Source organism: Columba livia, chromosome 2 (genome assembly GCF_036013475.1).
Source record: "Columba livia isolate bColLiv1 breed racing homer chromosome 2, bColLiv1.pat.W.v2, whole genome shotgun sequence".
NCBI classification, from domain to species: Eukaryota; Metazoa; Chordata; class Aves; order Columbiformes; family Columbidae; genus Columba; species Columba livia.
Genome location: NC_088603.1, coordinates 20,005,444 through 20,020,064, shown reverse-complemented (window position 1 = coordinate 20,020,064; position 14,621 = coordinate 20,005,444). Strand labels below are relative to the sequence as shown.

Here is a 14,621-nt window from a genome sequence, read left to right as displayed (position 1 = left end):
CAACAAAGATGGAAATTGTTGGCTGTGAATTGAACATAATTTTGACTAACAAGCCCGACACAGGAGCTCTGTGGAGTCCTGCTGGCACAGTCTGGGCTGTAACAGCCCTTTTCTGTCCCCCTGCCGCTGTAGGAGGTGGGAAGCCCCAAAGCAGAGGACACGGAGTCACGCCGCAGTTGTGCCGCTTCACAGCAAAGCACTTCTAAGCTCAAACTACCTGTGAATGGGCAAAACATCTTAAGCCGCTGCAGAGGCTCAGTGAATGCAAATCAGAATCTTTGGAAGGAAATACAATTGTATACCCCAAAATACAAATAAATTTGACAGTAAACGGCCACAAAAGCAATGTCAGTCCTGAGCAGCGCATAAAGATTGATCCGTTTGCACCCAAGAAGACTTCGGTGTTCAACAGATGCAGTTTTCAGTTGGCGTTCTTGAACTGGAGGGTTTTCAATCACAGGGCTGTTATCCAGCTCACAAAGCTCTTATGTGTTACAGGATACACAGCTCACTTTGACCATCATTAGTTTCTCTTAGAGATCTGATCATAAAGTGAAATTAGAAGTACTAATGCTGAGGTTGCAGAAAACTTGTCTAGAATACTAATCCCTATTAATCAAACTACATTGATTATTTTCTTATAAACTTCAAGTACTTGGCATATATCCTAAAGGTAAATACTATTCTAACGCTTTATACAAGGTGGGAAGAGTTGTTCTTACAAAAAATCTACTGAGCGATTCCTTCTTTAAGATAATTAGGTTCTGCAAGGACGATAAAAATGAATCCAGCTTCCAATAAGAGTTTAGTGCCTCAGATTTTCAGGCCACTCAACTCTTCAATGCATCCAACCATTCCTAACCTTACATTTCTTAAAATAAATACTATTATTCCGATTTTCCCTGTGGGGATCTGAGATGCAGAAATTTATCTGGAATCATACAGAGAGTTTGTGTCATGTGAAAGAATGGCAGCTATAGGCATCTCGAATACTGAACTAAGAACTCCCTGCCCTTCCTCTCAGCTGCCAGAGTCAAAGTCTTGACAATTAAACCATTTCTTCAACCCTAGCTGTTGCTAACTCTCTGACCTTTCTGGTCATGAGTATCCCTACCTGTAAAACAGCACCATTATTCACACAGAACCTGTGCAACATACCCACCACTGTAATAACATAAAATAAATACTTTGGTTAGCAGTAAACACCCCCCTTCCAAACTGTTCTGAAACAAGTAACAAGGAGAAAAAGGCAATTAATGAGAGTCGCTAGTGTCCTGTTTTTAAGTTAGGGTTAGCCATTTGCTAGTGCTGTTGTTCCACTTCAATATTTTTCAAACAAACCTCTGAAAAGGCAGTGCTACTAGCATGGAACACAGGACATGAAAAGCTCTGCTAGTACTGCTCTGCACTTGATAAAAAGCGACTTGGCTGTGTTCTTGCAGATTTCTGAGAGACCTTCTCCAAGCAGACCATGTACCACAACAGCTGTTTCCTACTCGCTGCTGACTGTGGACACTAGTGCCATTGCCATTTAAAGTTCCTAAAATGCTTTCAGTGTTTCCCATGCCAGCATTTCTTATCCTGATGGGGAGACAAAGGAAAGAGGGAGGAATGCCACTTGCTTTCAGCATCTACAAGGTTGGTCTAGAGCTTCCTACCTTTGAAACTATCAATCCCCCATATCTGCATCACAGAGGAGGCAAAACGTGTCATCTGTTTGGGTGGGAGTCCAGCAGGACTTGCACTGGTGACTGTGGTTGGCAGATTTTCAATTTGTCCATCTTGATATAAATGAAGTAGCAATTTAGTCACCTCAAGGTGCTTTTTAGGAATGATTTCCTGAAGTTTCCCACTCACAGCTGGAATAAAAGTGAGCCTAGAAAATAAGCCGGTACATGCTTAACAGGACTGCTAAATTTCAGTGAAAGAAAAGACCTTCACTCCTTTAACTCTTTCTGAAAAAAACATTAAAACAATTCTATCAAGCAGCCTTGCTACGTAAAACTGTAATACTTAGCGAATACATTTACAAGTCCTTACATGCAGTAATAATATCCATCTTTCTTAAAAAAGGTATTGTGATGAACACCCCATCATTTTTTGCTAATTCAGAAAATTTTCGTTTTTCTGCACAGCATGAGGACAATATTGCCATTAACAAAATACAGTATCATCAGCATGTTGACACATTTTATCAACTGTGCAGCATAGGTTTCAAATATGTAATTTTCTGAGATTTCTTGAACCCCGTTCTTAAAGCTGAAAATTATCAAGAAATTCCTTCTGACCCTATGTTCTCATTTGATTTTTGTATCAATACAGCTTCAAGATTCCTTAATAGGAAAAGAACTTTTCCTGTCCCATTTGCATGAAAAATACGGTTCTTAGCTTCTTGTTTCCCTATGGTAATGCTAGTAAGATACCAGGCTGAGTAAAATATAACAGTGCATATAATTTTTTGGCAACAAAGTTAATGCCATTTTTTTTTGGCCCTTTTTAGAAAAACATGGGGTAAAATTTCCATTTCTGCTATTTCTCCTCCTCTCCTTGGAGATAATCCATGGAATGATTTCACATCAGTGAAGACTGAATCCTGAACTATATGTAAGTTCTTTGTTAAAACTCAACATTCATTTTTCTCACACGTAGCCTTATTTTGCAAACATTAATTCAGAAATACACAATGTGCTCAATCTCTGTTACCCCTTTATATATTATTTTCATTATTTTCTACATCATGATTAAGGCAATCATGCTTGAATTATCAAATGCTTATGTAACAAGTCTATACATTCATTAGGATACATTCGCTAAAGAAATTCAATGGTAAGTGATATATCTAAAAACATTTTGAATTATTGTTTAAAGACATTTTGGACACTGTGAAGGGCAAGATGTTGATATTCTTATTTTGGGCTCAACTTTCTCTTTCACATCCTCTCATCTGCAATCAGAAATATCCTCCACTGATGTGTTGTGTGCACATACGTTGACATGTGGAATCACTCCCCAAAAAGGAGGTTGAGAACTTGTCCAGTTACATCATGTTTCAAAAGACTCCAATTATTGCCATTTTCTTGAACTCTAATAATTTCAAGGAAAATTATCCATTGGGTACTTATATGACACAACAAACGGATTAATTAGCCAAACTATAGCACACAACACAAATCTACAGATTTTCAAGGCATATAAAGCTGTTTTCCTCTAGTAAGTCATGTAAGAAAGTAATTTAATTTAAAGAAGTGTTCAATAAATAAACAGGTTTTAAGATACAAGCCCTGTGATTCACAGACTTACATTGCATATTGTTTCAGACTTGGGCCAGTGTTAATTTTACTTCAAAGTGCGATGTAATCTAAATGTTACCACCATGTGTGATCATCTAGGCTGTAGATCTGCTACCAGGAACATTATACTTGCTACTGCTACAATCAAATGAGTCACTGGGTGGGGTGATTTCTTCTGAAAGCACTGTGCAGAGCAACAATAGCTTGTATATATATATAAAATACAATACTTATATAGAAAACATCTGCTAGTGAAACACAGGCCTCAATGGAGCCAGTGCAGCCCACGCCTATTCTGCCATTTGGTGTAGACAGATATTTGCCTACGAAATTTGACATCTTTCAGTGAAGATTTCCAGTGTGTTTTTCATTAACAGTTTCAGCCTATGGTTGTGTGGCCCTTTTGCATATGGCCCTTCTGCAATTCCACCTAACGCCCACACTAATGGGTTTCCCATTTTCAGGGTGACCTCTCCTATAGGAAACAGTGGGCTTGCGGACACAGGTGAAATGTAGACTGTCTGGGTGAGAACACATAAATTCTCATCTCTACTTTTTCTGCTTCTCCTGGTTTTTCATACCAAAGCTGCTTTATAGGTTGGTTATCAGCACAGGGCAGAGGCCACATTTTGTGCAGCTTCTTGATTTGTACAAGGAACTGGCTGAAGGGTTTTTCTCAACCATGTTTTGTTGCAAACCTCATATAAATCTTAACCGTTTACTACACTAGGACATAAAGAGAGTCAGGGTCACCATTACGTGGTATGCATCTTTCTTCATGCACGTTTGTGTTTAAATAATAGTATCCAGTACTGCCTCGTTCTGCCTTTTTACCTACCCTCTCCCTTCTTTTTGTCATACATACAGATGCAACCCATGAAGAAACAGAGGGGAGCTGGGAGGAAGCAAGTAATTGATAGCTGTGTAAGCAATGACGTGGAGGGATGATGAGACAAACTTAAATGTAGCTCTGCTTTAGCAACTTACCAGCACGTCAGCCCAGCTCAGCGCAAATTCCCAGACACCTACTCCCCACTCTTCCCTGGGGCATTCTCCAGCCTGTGTGGTCACCAATTCTGTGACAAAATTGTTTTTATCCTACAGTAACATTTTTCTACCTATTTATGATTTTAATGTTTTCTCCTACCTTCCACACAATAACCTGGTGCTATTCCTTGATTCCTCTGCAGCTCTGAACCCCACTCTTGGTGCAATTTTTCATTTTTTCACCTTACTGCCTATTTTTTTTTTGTTTTCATTTGCCTTCCTGTTTATTTCATATTTTTTTTCTCTCCAGAAGCTAAGGTCATTTTTTTTCCTGCTTTTGTTTTCTCCTTTATGCTGTCATCTTCCCTTTCTATCCTTTCCTTTCTTCCCATTCACTTCCCCATCGCTCTGCTGTTTGCTGCCTCTGGTAAATGGGCAGTCCCTCTCCTTTACCACTATTCACTATTTCTGCTGGTTGCCAGGGAGACAAATAGGCAGTGCAATAGGTGTCAGTTCTGCATACAATTACCTGTGTAGGGAAGAGAATGTGCAGTCAACAGGGACAGTCACCTATAGAAAACCTAAAGGGTATGTGCATTCATGAGTAGTTTTATACTGGAAGGCTTGTACACTAACAATTTCCTCTTGTTCACCTGCTTTGAGATGGCTTCTCAATTTCTTTTCTTTACTGAAGTCACCTGGGTGTCAGAACTGAAGATTAATATATCCCTTTTGAAGTCCATTTTAATGAAAAACAAAAAAAAAAAGGTGTTCAAAAGGTGGTGTTTTTTTCTGAGACACTCAAGTTGCTTTCATTTATTTTAAAAAATTTATATCCTGCCCATCATCTATTCTCAAAGAGCAAAGGAGCGCACTTTTATACCCGTTTACATTGATTTAAGATTTAAAGCAAGTCTCACTGGGAAGGACAAGGTATCTTGGTCCAGACATTGCAGAAACTAGAACAATTGCCTACAGAATTTTACTCAACTGCCACAGATTTCTGCCCTTGAAAATCATATTTGTAGTTTAGAAAATATCTACATGTATACCAATATCTACAATAGTATATCCTGTATTTTAAGTAAAATAATAAGGTTTTTTTTTCACAGGACAATACATAGAAATTAAATATATAAACATAGCTTGAATATATGCTGAAATGAAAAGTTTTGCTTTAGGACAAAGCAGGGTATTACCTGTTCCTTAAGCACAGAATGAAACCCTGGCAATGCACTTATCATCACAGATGACTTTCATGAGCCATCCCTTAAAAATGCCAAAGGGAACGGTAGGTTTAATTCCATTTTTCTGGTCCATGCTCTTGGTGTCAGGATCATAGGTTTAAACCAAAACTGTGCTAGATTTGGAGGTATTTCAGACAATTTTTCACTCAAATACTATTAAAGTGTTAAATGTGAAGATGCTTGAGTAACTTAAACAATTTTAAATTTTCATACTACATCTGCGAGTCCATACAGCAACAGCTTTTCAATATTTGAAAGTCTGACCCATTTTAGCATTCAATAAGTAAATGATGTTCAGCTGAAGTAACACCTGAAGAGTATCGAGAAGTTCTACTAATAATGGACAGCATACCAGTAATACAAGCAGCCCAAATCAATTGCAAATTATCATTAAAATGTGAATAAAAGCATTATTTCATAGTAGTTAGAAAGTGGCTAGCATAGAAATTCACAGGATTAAGAACCTAACATGTCATATGTACTTGTATTTCCTGTAATACTTAGAAACCTAGCTGGTTCATGCTCTCGGTCATTTTATCTTTAAAAGTAGATATAAGGCTGGTCTATGCATGATGGACTTTACAGACTAGTCATAAATAACAAGAGGCTTCGCAACTTTAAGCATGGAGAAAAACACTATGCGTCTCTTTTGCTTAAAAGTGGTGGGATTAGTGTGTGTTGTTTTGGGTTTTTTTTAACTTTGCAAGAGAAAATAATGATCTCTAGTGTTCCTGCTCAGTACTAAAAGCGTCAGACTCATCTGATGAGTTGACAGAAAGCGTCAGTGTTTAGACTGAAGTGTTCGCCATCTGTCTGGGGTTGTGGGCCTGACTGCCACAAAAAAAAAGACATCACATCAGACAGGGTAAATGAATAAATGCAACTCATAATTTTGGATAGCAACTATAATTTACAATTGTCAGGACTATTACTTACAATTCAACAGTTTTAATTTCAATTTGCTATATAAACTTATATGCTGTTTCTATAGTAACTTCTCCAGACACTCCTTCGAGCCTAGCTGACTTTTAGTTATTTACACATTTCTAGCGTGTAGCCTTAGGCTTGGAATTTAATCTCTTTGGGTTTACTCTTCATTTTTTTTTCTTTTAATTTTACGTAGTGATAATAATACTGTAAATGATGATCCACCTAACTTGGTTACTTTTTCAAAATGCCATGTGATATTGCAATAGAACTCTGCCCAGAAAGGAGAAAGCTAATAACTCAGCCAAACTAACTTATTTTATTTTCACTCCTAACAAGTTATTAGCCATTCTGTTTCCTGAAAATAACCTGATTTCTCTAAGGTGTACAGTCATGTCCATTATAACTTTGGTTCATTAAAAACCAGGCAATCTAGACTTTGTATTTTTAGACTTCCAAGTGTTTACAGACTGTGCACAATTCCTGTTCCTTTTTAAAATACCTAAGTATACAGACTGTGTAACTATAACCTCATTTCCTCACAGCCCAAAAGGACAGGCCACTGCACCTTCAGATAGATGGAGAGAGCAAGAATGGAAAGAACTGGGTGAGTTCGTGGACTACACATCTCCACGATCTCCTGCCACTGCTAAAGTAATGTTCTACTTTTCAGTGGCAGTCCGCATGTCTCTTTCTAACCTTTTGGTGACTTCACAAAAAGCCATCGGTACTTGGAGTTAGATCTTGGAGGTGCTAACGGGAAAACTGCTCTGCTGACCACACGAACTCCCAGATGCCTCACCGCTAACGTTGTAGTTCAAAAAGGTGGAAGGAGAATTACAGCTATTTTGCAAGTGCCAGGGATGAAGAGTATTTTGGTGAATGAAGAACATATCCAGCCTGTCACACTTCTGACTTGACATGGTCTCCTCCCCAGCACTCTTTGTTTAAAGATAGCTGTCCTCTTGTATTTATTGTTAAGCAGTTCAAACAGTCTTGGAAAACGTTTGATAAGGGTTGTTCGGTCCCTAAGCAAGGTCAGAGGTACTTCCAAGGTCTAGAATGATTCTATCAGCTTGGAGCTGTTAGCCTTAATAAGGAAACAGGTGAGTAAATATTATGGTCTAAATGAAACTCATTCAAAAACTCTTTCCCATGTTGAAACACCTGAGAAGAATCCTGGAATGAATTTGCAGAGGGAAAAAAATAGCCTGAGAAAAAGCGAGGAAAGAGATGACCTGTCATAAATGGCATGAATTTCACTCATAGTCATGTCAGAAATAACTGGAAAATAATCACTGCATTCTTGGGCAGGTGAAAGAAGGTGCAAGATACCAAAGATTCACAATTTACCATTCATAGTGGGCAGCTAATCTAATGTCAGGTCCTTTGAGGGTACTAGATCTCTGACAAGGGAGAAAGAGTCTTCAAAAATTCACATGAATGACCTCCCCAGTCTTCATGCACCTGAGAAACGTTATTTCTCCCAGGCTGATGCCTGGACTGTGTAACTGGATCTGAACATGTCTGCACGCTTCCTTCCTTGCAAGGCTGAACCTTTCAACCACAGCGCTGCTCCAAGAGCAGCATGGCACAGGGCAGGAGGTAAGGGCACGGGGTAGGAGGTAAGGGCATGTCACAAACTCCCAAACGAGTCCCAGACACAATCACCCCCGGGCTGCGAAGGAAACTTAACTGGGCCAGGAATTTTCACATATGTAGTGAGTGCTGCTGGTGACTAGTGGACTGAAACTGGAAAAAAGCTAACAGGCAGAGCATCCCCCCAAAATCCCTTATTTATGGTACTTTTGTGTGTAATTACAATTAACTTCTTTAACTGTAGAAACAATTACAAATAAGGAAGATACCAGGCAGTAAGATAAGCATGTAAATCAATATAAGGAACTTGACATTTACTCTATTGGCAGAAGAGAGCGTGCCAAAGTAAAAATGAACTCACAATAACTTGTTTTACAGGCAAAGATTTCCACAAGAGTACTAGTGCAGCATCTGAAAAGCCTTGTACTACTGCAACTAAGCCATCCAACAGAACCACAAAGTCACATCCATACTAGTGAATTAGATGGGTCGTGGACTGTCCTCTGGGATCAGTTCTGTTTGGAATGGAATAACTCACATCCAAATTATTAAGCTGTGCTCTAAACCATGATGCTCATATTCACAACCCTACGTAGGAATAGTAACTGGCTTGAGTTAATACCTTGAAACTTGTCCAGAATTGTCTGGGAGACAGCTAGCTGGCCCAAAGCAAAACCATGGTAGGGACCATTAATGAGCTCAAGTGTTGATGGCTGTTACCAAGCATTGCACCGTTTTCTAGTAGGAATGTAGTCTAAGGCCAATCTGTGTGGGATGACCTGGTCAAGAGCATTATAATAAACCATCCCACCAGGACAATGGATTCTCTAGACTTTGCCCAGCAGGCTAAGATTAGCTTCACTTTCCTGAAAAACACCTAGAGGAATGGGAGGACAAGCTGCTGTACTCAATGATTCCAAGCATTCAATTTCCAGTAACAACACAGAGAACGCAGTATCAGCTGTCAGCAGAGTTAATGGGATTTAGTTTAGATTTTCTTTAATTAATTCGAACAATTTTGTTCCTTTAGCAGCACATTACTGAAGATACTGAAATTAATTTATTTCACTAAAATGTCCAATTGTTAAACTGTGTCTGTACTTGAGTTACTCAGCACTTTACTACACTTGCTTTCAAGTTCTGGGACAAAAAGAAATACAATCAATGTCTTTATGATTTTTTTGGAGGCACCAGTGAAAACTTTCAGACTCTAGTTATTTAAGATAGTGAAACAATAATGCATAAGATGTTACTAATACCAAGTAAGTGCATTCTTCCATTCTCACATGGATGTTTTTCCAGTATAAAGCGAAATCAGATCCCTGGAACACATAACTTTCACATAACTATTCCCTGTAACCTAGCCTATTATGAACCCACATGTTCAAAAGCATTAACGAAAAAAGATTCCAAATATTAAGTTCATTCACATTAGCACTGTCTTCACTGACATTCTTGAAAGGACATGCCTATTTGTAAAGCAATATGAATTTTCAGCTGGATTAAGTCTCAAAATCTGGATCACTAATAATGCCAAACTTCTAATGCCAAACATGAAACGGACTAAAATTTTAGTTCTGTTGCACTGCTTCACAGATCAAAATCCTTTCAGATCAAAGTTTCAACTGTAAGTTTGAAAACTCTGATAAATAACAACACCCGCATTACAATTAGATAACAGTTTAAAATTTATCTTTCTTAAAATTGTAATTAAAAGATGGTCTTCTGAACATTTCTGATAGTGATAATATTTATCTAAATTAAAACAAACACACACTGGTCTTACATTTTATTTAAACAGAAGAACAACATGCAGACACAGAAGAGAGTTCGTATCTAACTCACTAAAGGCTTCCCAAGCTAGTCTGGACTTGGAGGGAAATTGGAGATCTCCCTTCAACATGGGAACAGCAGAGATGGAGACAGAGAAGCAGCAACACAAAGATGGCTGGCAACACCCTCAGTTCCAAGCACCCCGAAATCACGCTCCCTTCCACCTCAAAAGATATCTTTAAAACTGGTTTATTAAAGTAGTGGTATTAAAAATAAAGAAAGAAGTGAAGACCAACTGCATTACATTCACCTATTGTTGCTTTCAAACTAGAACCTGAGATTTCTATTATATATTGGTTGAAACGATCAGAAAATTACTAAACATCGTGAGACAAAAAAATAAAACACTGAAAACACCACCACCAAAACCTCCCAAACCTGAACATCCTGAAGTTTCTACCCGAACTCTCAACACACAAAAGCGAGCAGGCAGATGGAAAGAAGCGTAAAATCCCCCTCCATTTGCATATCATGTTTTAGATGATTTTTAGAGGCTTTTTTGATTTCTGCAGCTTTAGAGCTTATTCACAGAGATCTGAGGCTAAGAAAATTAGCACTGATTTTATTAAGGCTTCGCATATTTCCCAGGTTCTGCGCCCCCCTGTGCCATCCACACACAATGAACACGGGCACAGCACGACAGCTGTCAATGCTGATTTGATGGATCTCCACTGATCACTTTTGACTTTAAAGCTCTTTATAGAAATTTGTGTTGGCAAAACCCATTTATTTATTAGCAGGAATTTAACATTAATTATACCAATTTTTGCATTTCTCATACAATACAACTTTTATTGTTAGGAATCTGTTGTTAGTGAAACAGCGAACATTCAGCGGTCAGAGCAGGAAGCAAGAGGTGACCTGCACGACTCGCACACGTGCGCACAGCTGTCTCCAAGCTGGCTCAGAATCAAGTGGCTTCAAGCCTGGGACCAGCTGAAAGAAAGAGCATCTCTCTAATATGGCAAAGGAGCCTATGGCCTCCAAATTACTATCTCTGTATCATACAGACATATAATTTTACCTAAAGCTAGCTTAGATATTTAAAAGAATGCAGCCTTGTGAATTGCAGACGTACAATAAATTGCGCATATAAAAGGGAAAAAGTCTGAAGTGACTCTTTTTCCCTGATTATTCATTTGAAACTTTTAGCATTCTTAAAAGGATTTGCATTTTAATATTTAAGAAGAGATCCCACACCCTGCTAATAATTTGTACATTACCTGATGATATTTCTTCAGTATGTTGTGCATTTCTGCTACATCTTCACTTGTTATAGTTTTGATGATATATCTTTTGTCGTAAGATGTATGAAAGCGGGCACCACTGCGTGCTTGGGAATCATTGGCAAGGGGTGCACTTCTTGTCAATGAATTCTGTCAATTGATTTAAAACAAAAAAAGCACCAAGTCAGACAAAAATACACAAAGGTTAATTAGAACCATCATAAACCACTGACATTGATTTTTAAATAATTTTCAATATATCTGAACTGAGCTGAATTCTGCAAAGGATATAATCACAGACAGCATCATCTTGACAAATCGTTCAAAAATATTCTGAGAATAAAAGAATGTTTGGGGAAAGGTATTGACCATCGGTGGTTCAAAAGTCATTCTCCATGCTGAATGATAATTTATTGCACTTTGACACACATATAGTATCAGCTTTTGTCAAGAAAATATACAGTCATTAAAAATCCAAAAGGAACACTGTATTACACCACAATAACTATAAAAAGGGGGTTTATTCATAGTAACAGTATTCCTTTAAAACTGAGCAGGATTTTCTCTTGAGCCAGTGTGATCTGGTTCATAAACAGGATCACAGAGCTAGATTTCTGAGTTGTAGTACCAGAGCTATTCCAAAGATTTCATATCATTAAGCAAGTACTATTATTGTACCTTCTTCTGTAAAATAGATGTACCTTCCTGAAGACTTAGGATGGGAAGGTTTGTTAACGACTGTATAGTAGTTAGAAGGAAAACTGCTAGAGATTAGTGACCATTTTTAGACTGAAGCTTGAGACTACTTGTACTTCAACAGTAGCAAAAACCACCTTTTTTTCCAGAAAATAAGGAGTATTCAGATCAGATTTCTTTATGTTTTAAAACAGTAAAACTAAATTAGACAAAGTATAACATCTTGCTTTTGGCTGGAAACGTCTTCCTTTACTAGGAACAGTTAATGCCAACTTTTACAAACTCAACCACACCATTATTTTTTTTTAATAGGTAGTAACAGGAGTAGCACAGCCATGAGAAAACACAACATGTTCCTACACCCCATGTGTACTTCCATAAAAATGGACCATACCCTGAAAAGGTTAAGCAAGTTAATTACAGACTGGTGGAACACTTCTCTGTTTATGAAATAACCTTGCAGTACTCGTTTGTGATATCCCTACTGGCAGCAGCAAACCCCAGCTCCTGCTATTGTTCCTCATTGGATCATACTGCACAAACAGCTCTTGCTAAATTGAAATCCCTCTTCCTTGCTCACATAGCGTAACATTCTCCCTGCTAGAAGAAAAGCCATTTTCACAGGAAGTTTTAATAAAATTTTGTATATAAATGTAAACATTGCGGATTCCTAAATAGCAAAAGTTCAGCTCCAGCAGCTACAGAATATTATGGTTTTGTTTGGTTTGATAAGGCACTGTGAACTAAATCACAAAACAGATCTACACTGGAAGAACAATGATGCCTTCAGAAAGTAATTGCAAATAGACTCATTCTACCACAACCAGGTACCAAAACCATAACATTTTATTTTTATAGAAGCTATGTCTTATTTGGAAGTTTTACCATTGATAAATTTGTTCACAAGCCCTATGGGCTTCAGCAGCAGCTGGACATGCAGATTCAACCCCAGTGACAGAAGGTCAGTAATTATTATCAAGTAATAACCTCAACCAAGAGATGAGGACAACTATAGCCCCAGTTTAAATAGACACCTAAACACATACGATTATATCTCCATATTTTGGAGACGCATTGACTTCAACAAGCCTTCAGCATAGTTAAATCTTATCCCAAATGTGGGATGCTTTCTGAAATCAGTTTAATATGAAAAAACATTTTCCCACAAGGTTACTCTGTTCAACTGAAATACTCAGAAGTAGAAGGAATGACAGTAAATCACTTAAAAGCACACAGGTCTACAAGGTCTTATTAAAATGAAAATCTTAATCATGACATATAGGCGAAATAAATCTTTGTGTGCTTCTCCTTGTATATTTCTAGGCTTGTGCAATGAACTAGAATAATTACTAATGTCTATGATGAAGAGTGATGTCCTTCTCCATTATCCTTTCTATTCACTAAAAAAAGAAAGAACGTGGGTGCTTCCCTAGTGTTTATAAACAAACAATTTTTCTAGACTGATCATAACAGAGCTTTAGGGACAACCACTGCAGACTCTGTTCCCTCTCTGCACTGGCTTTGGACAGCCAGTTTTAACAGATGCAAGTCCTGATATGCCATCATTTTGCACGGTATTGAAGACACTAAAAAAAGGAATTTTAGTATTATTGCAATTTTCTTTACTGATTTTCAGATGTTTCCTATTCAAATTAATTTCCTACCACTCCACCATGGAAATGTTTTTAGGTACTGCTGAAGTCTATTCAAGAGAACAGGTATCATAAATGGATCAAATTTTCTTAATGCTACACTTGATATCAGTACTCCATTAATTTTTAAACTGAACCATAAACAGAGTTAGTCTTAGAAACTATCCTATGTAGAAAACCCCTCTATTCTAGAGTCAGGACTGTGCTTTATTGCCAGGATGTGCATTTAATAGTTTAAGATGAATAGCTGAGATTAGCAGTTTAAAAAAGTTGTCCAAATTCAGTTACCTTCATCACAACCTAGAAAATACGATGTAAAATAATAATTATTTTTAATTTTGAAAAAAGCCAAAGCATAGGTAATCATTTCTGTACGTAGTGAATTAAACTACTGCTAAGTTATTAGACTATAATTCAGTTAACAATAATGAAGGCTACTGGGTAATTATATGTTATTGTTCCCAGAAGAAAAAGGTGCTTTATTCTGAAATTAACAATTGCAATAAAGCAGTAACCACAGTTTTCAGAATGTATTTTTCCCAGAGAACCCTAGTCTTTAAACTGTAAGCCATGTGATAGAAACTTGAAAGCAATTAACAGTATTTGGGGGAAGACTTAAATTGTTTTGCTGTAAAAAGTTGCAAAAAAGTGTACCTGCCAGTCTGCCACTGAACATCTGAAGTAGGAGGGAAGAAGGGAAGATGGTAAGGAGGATCTGAACTAGTATTGTTCTCCAAGTTTTCAAATACTCTTGGGCAACATTTTAACATCCTTCACCAAAAGACTTGTCAGATTTGAGCGAAATTCAGAGCTGGGAGTACTCGGTATGAACAAAATACCTTACTAGCACACGGGAGATGATGTTTCTCTGAACTTTTCAGTCGCTGAAGCTCACTTACTAATTCTGTGGCCAGAAAGGAGACAAAAATAATGACTCTTGACTTGAAACTTTACAAGTGCTATTCCTTCAACCATGTGTTCTTTTAAAATCTCTCTTCTTTTGTCTTCATAAGCACTATTTGCACAGGAGAGCTCTTCTAAGTGTTAAGCCTTAAAATAAAATTCTTCTTGCTTTCCAGAAACCTCCTTTCATCCCTTCATTAACAAGGAATATCTCGTATACAGGGGTATTTATGTAGGAACTCATCAAAATAAACATTTCAC

General features: G+C 37.6%; 1 protein-coding gene across 6 annotated transcripts in view; it reads right to left on the bottom strand.

The window, feature by feature from the left end:
* PIP4K2A (phosphatidylinositol-5-phosphate 4-kinase type 2 alpha) overlaps positions 1 to 14,621 on the bottom strand; it is a 120,065-nt gene that overhangs the window by 22,436 nt on the left and 83,008 nt on the right. For 4 of the 6 annotated variants that reach the window (XM_065050786.1, XM_065050785.1, XM_065050789.1 and 1 more), the window contains exon 4: positions 11,107 to 11,259. The exons of the other annotated variants lie outside the window; for them this stretch is intronic. In XM_065050786.1, coding sequence (XP_064906858.1) covers positions 11,107 to 11,259 — 153 coding nt within the window. The remainder of the gene's footprint in view (positions 1 to 11,106; positions 11,260 to 14,621) is intronic. 6 annotated transcript variants of the gene reach the window in all.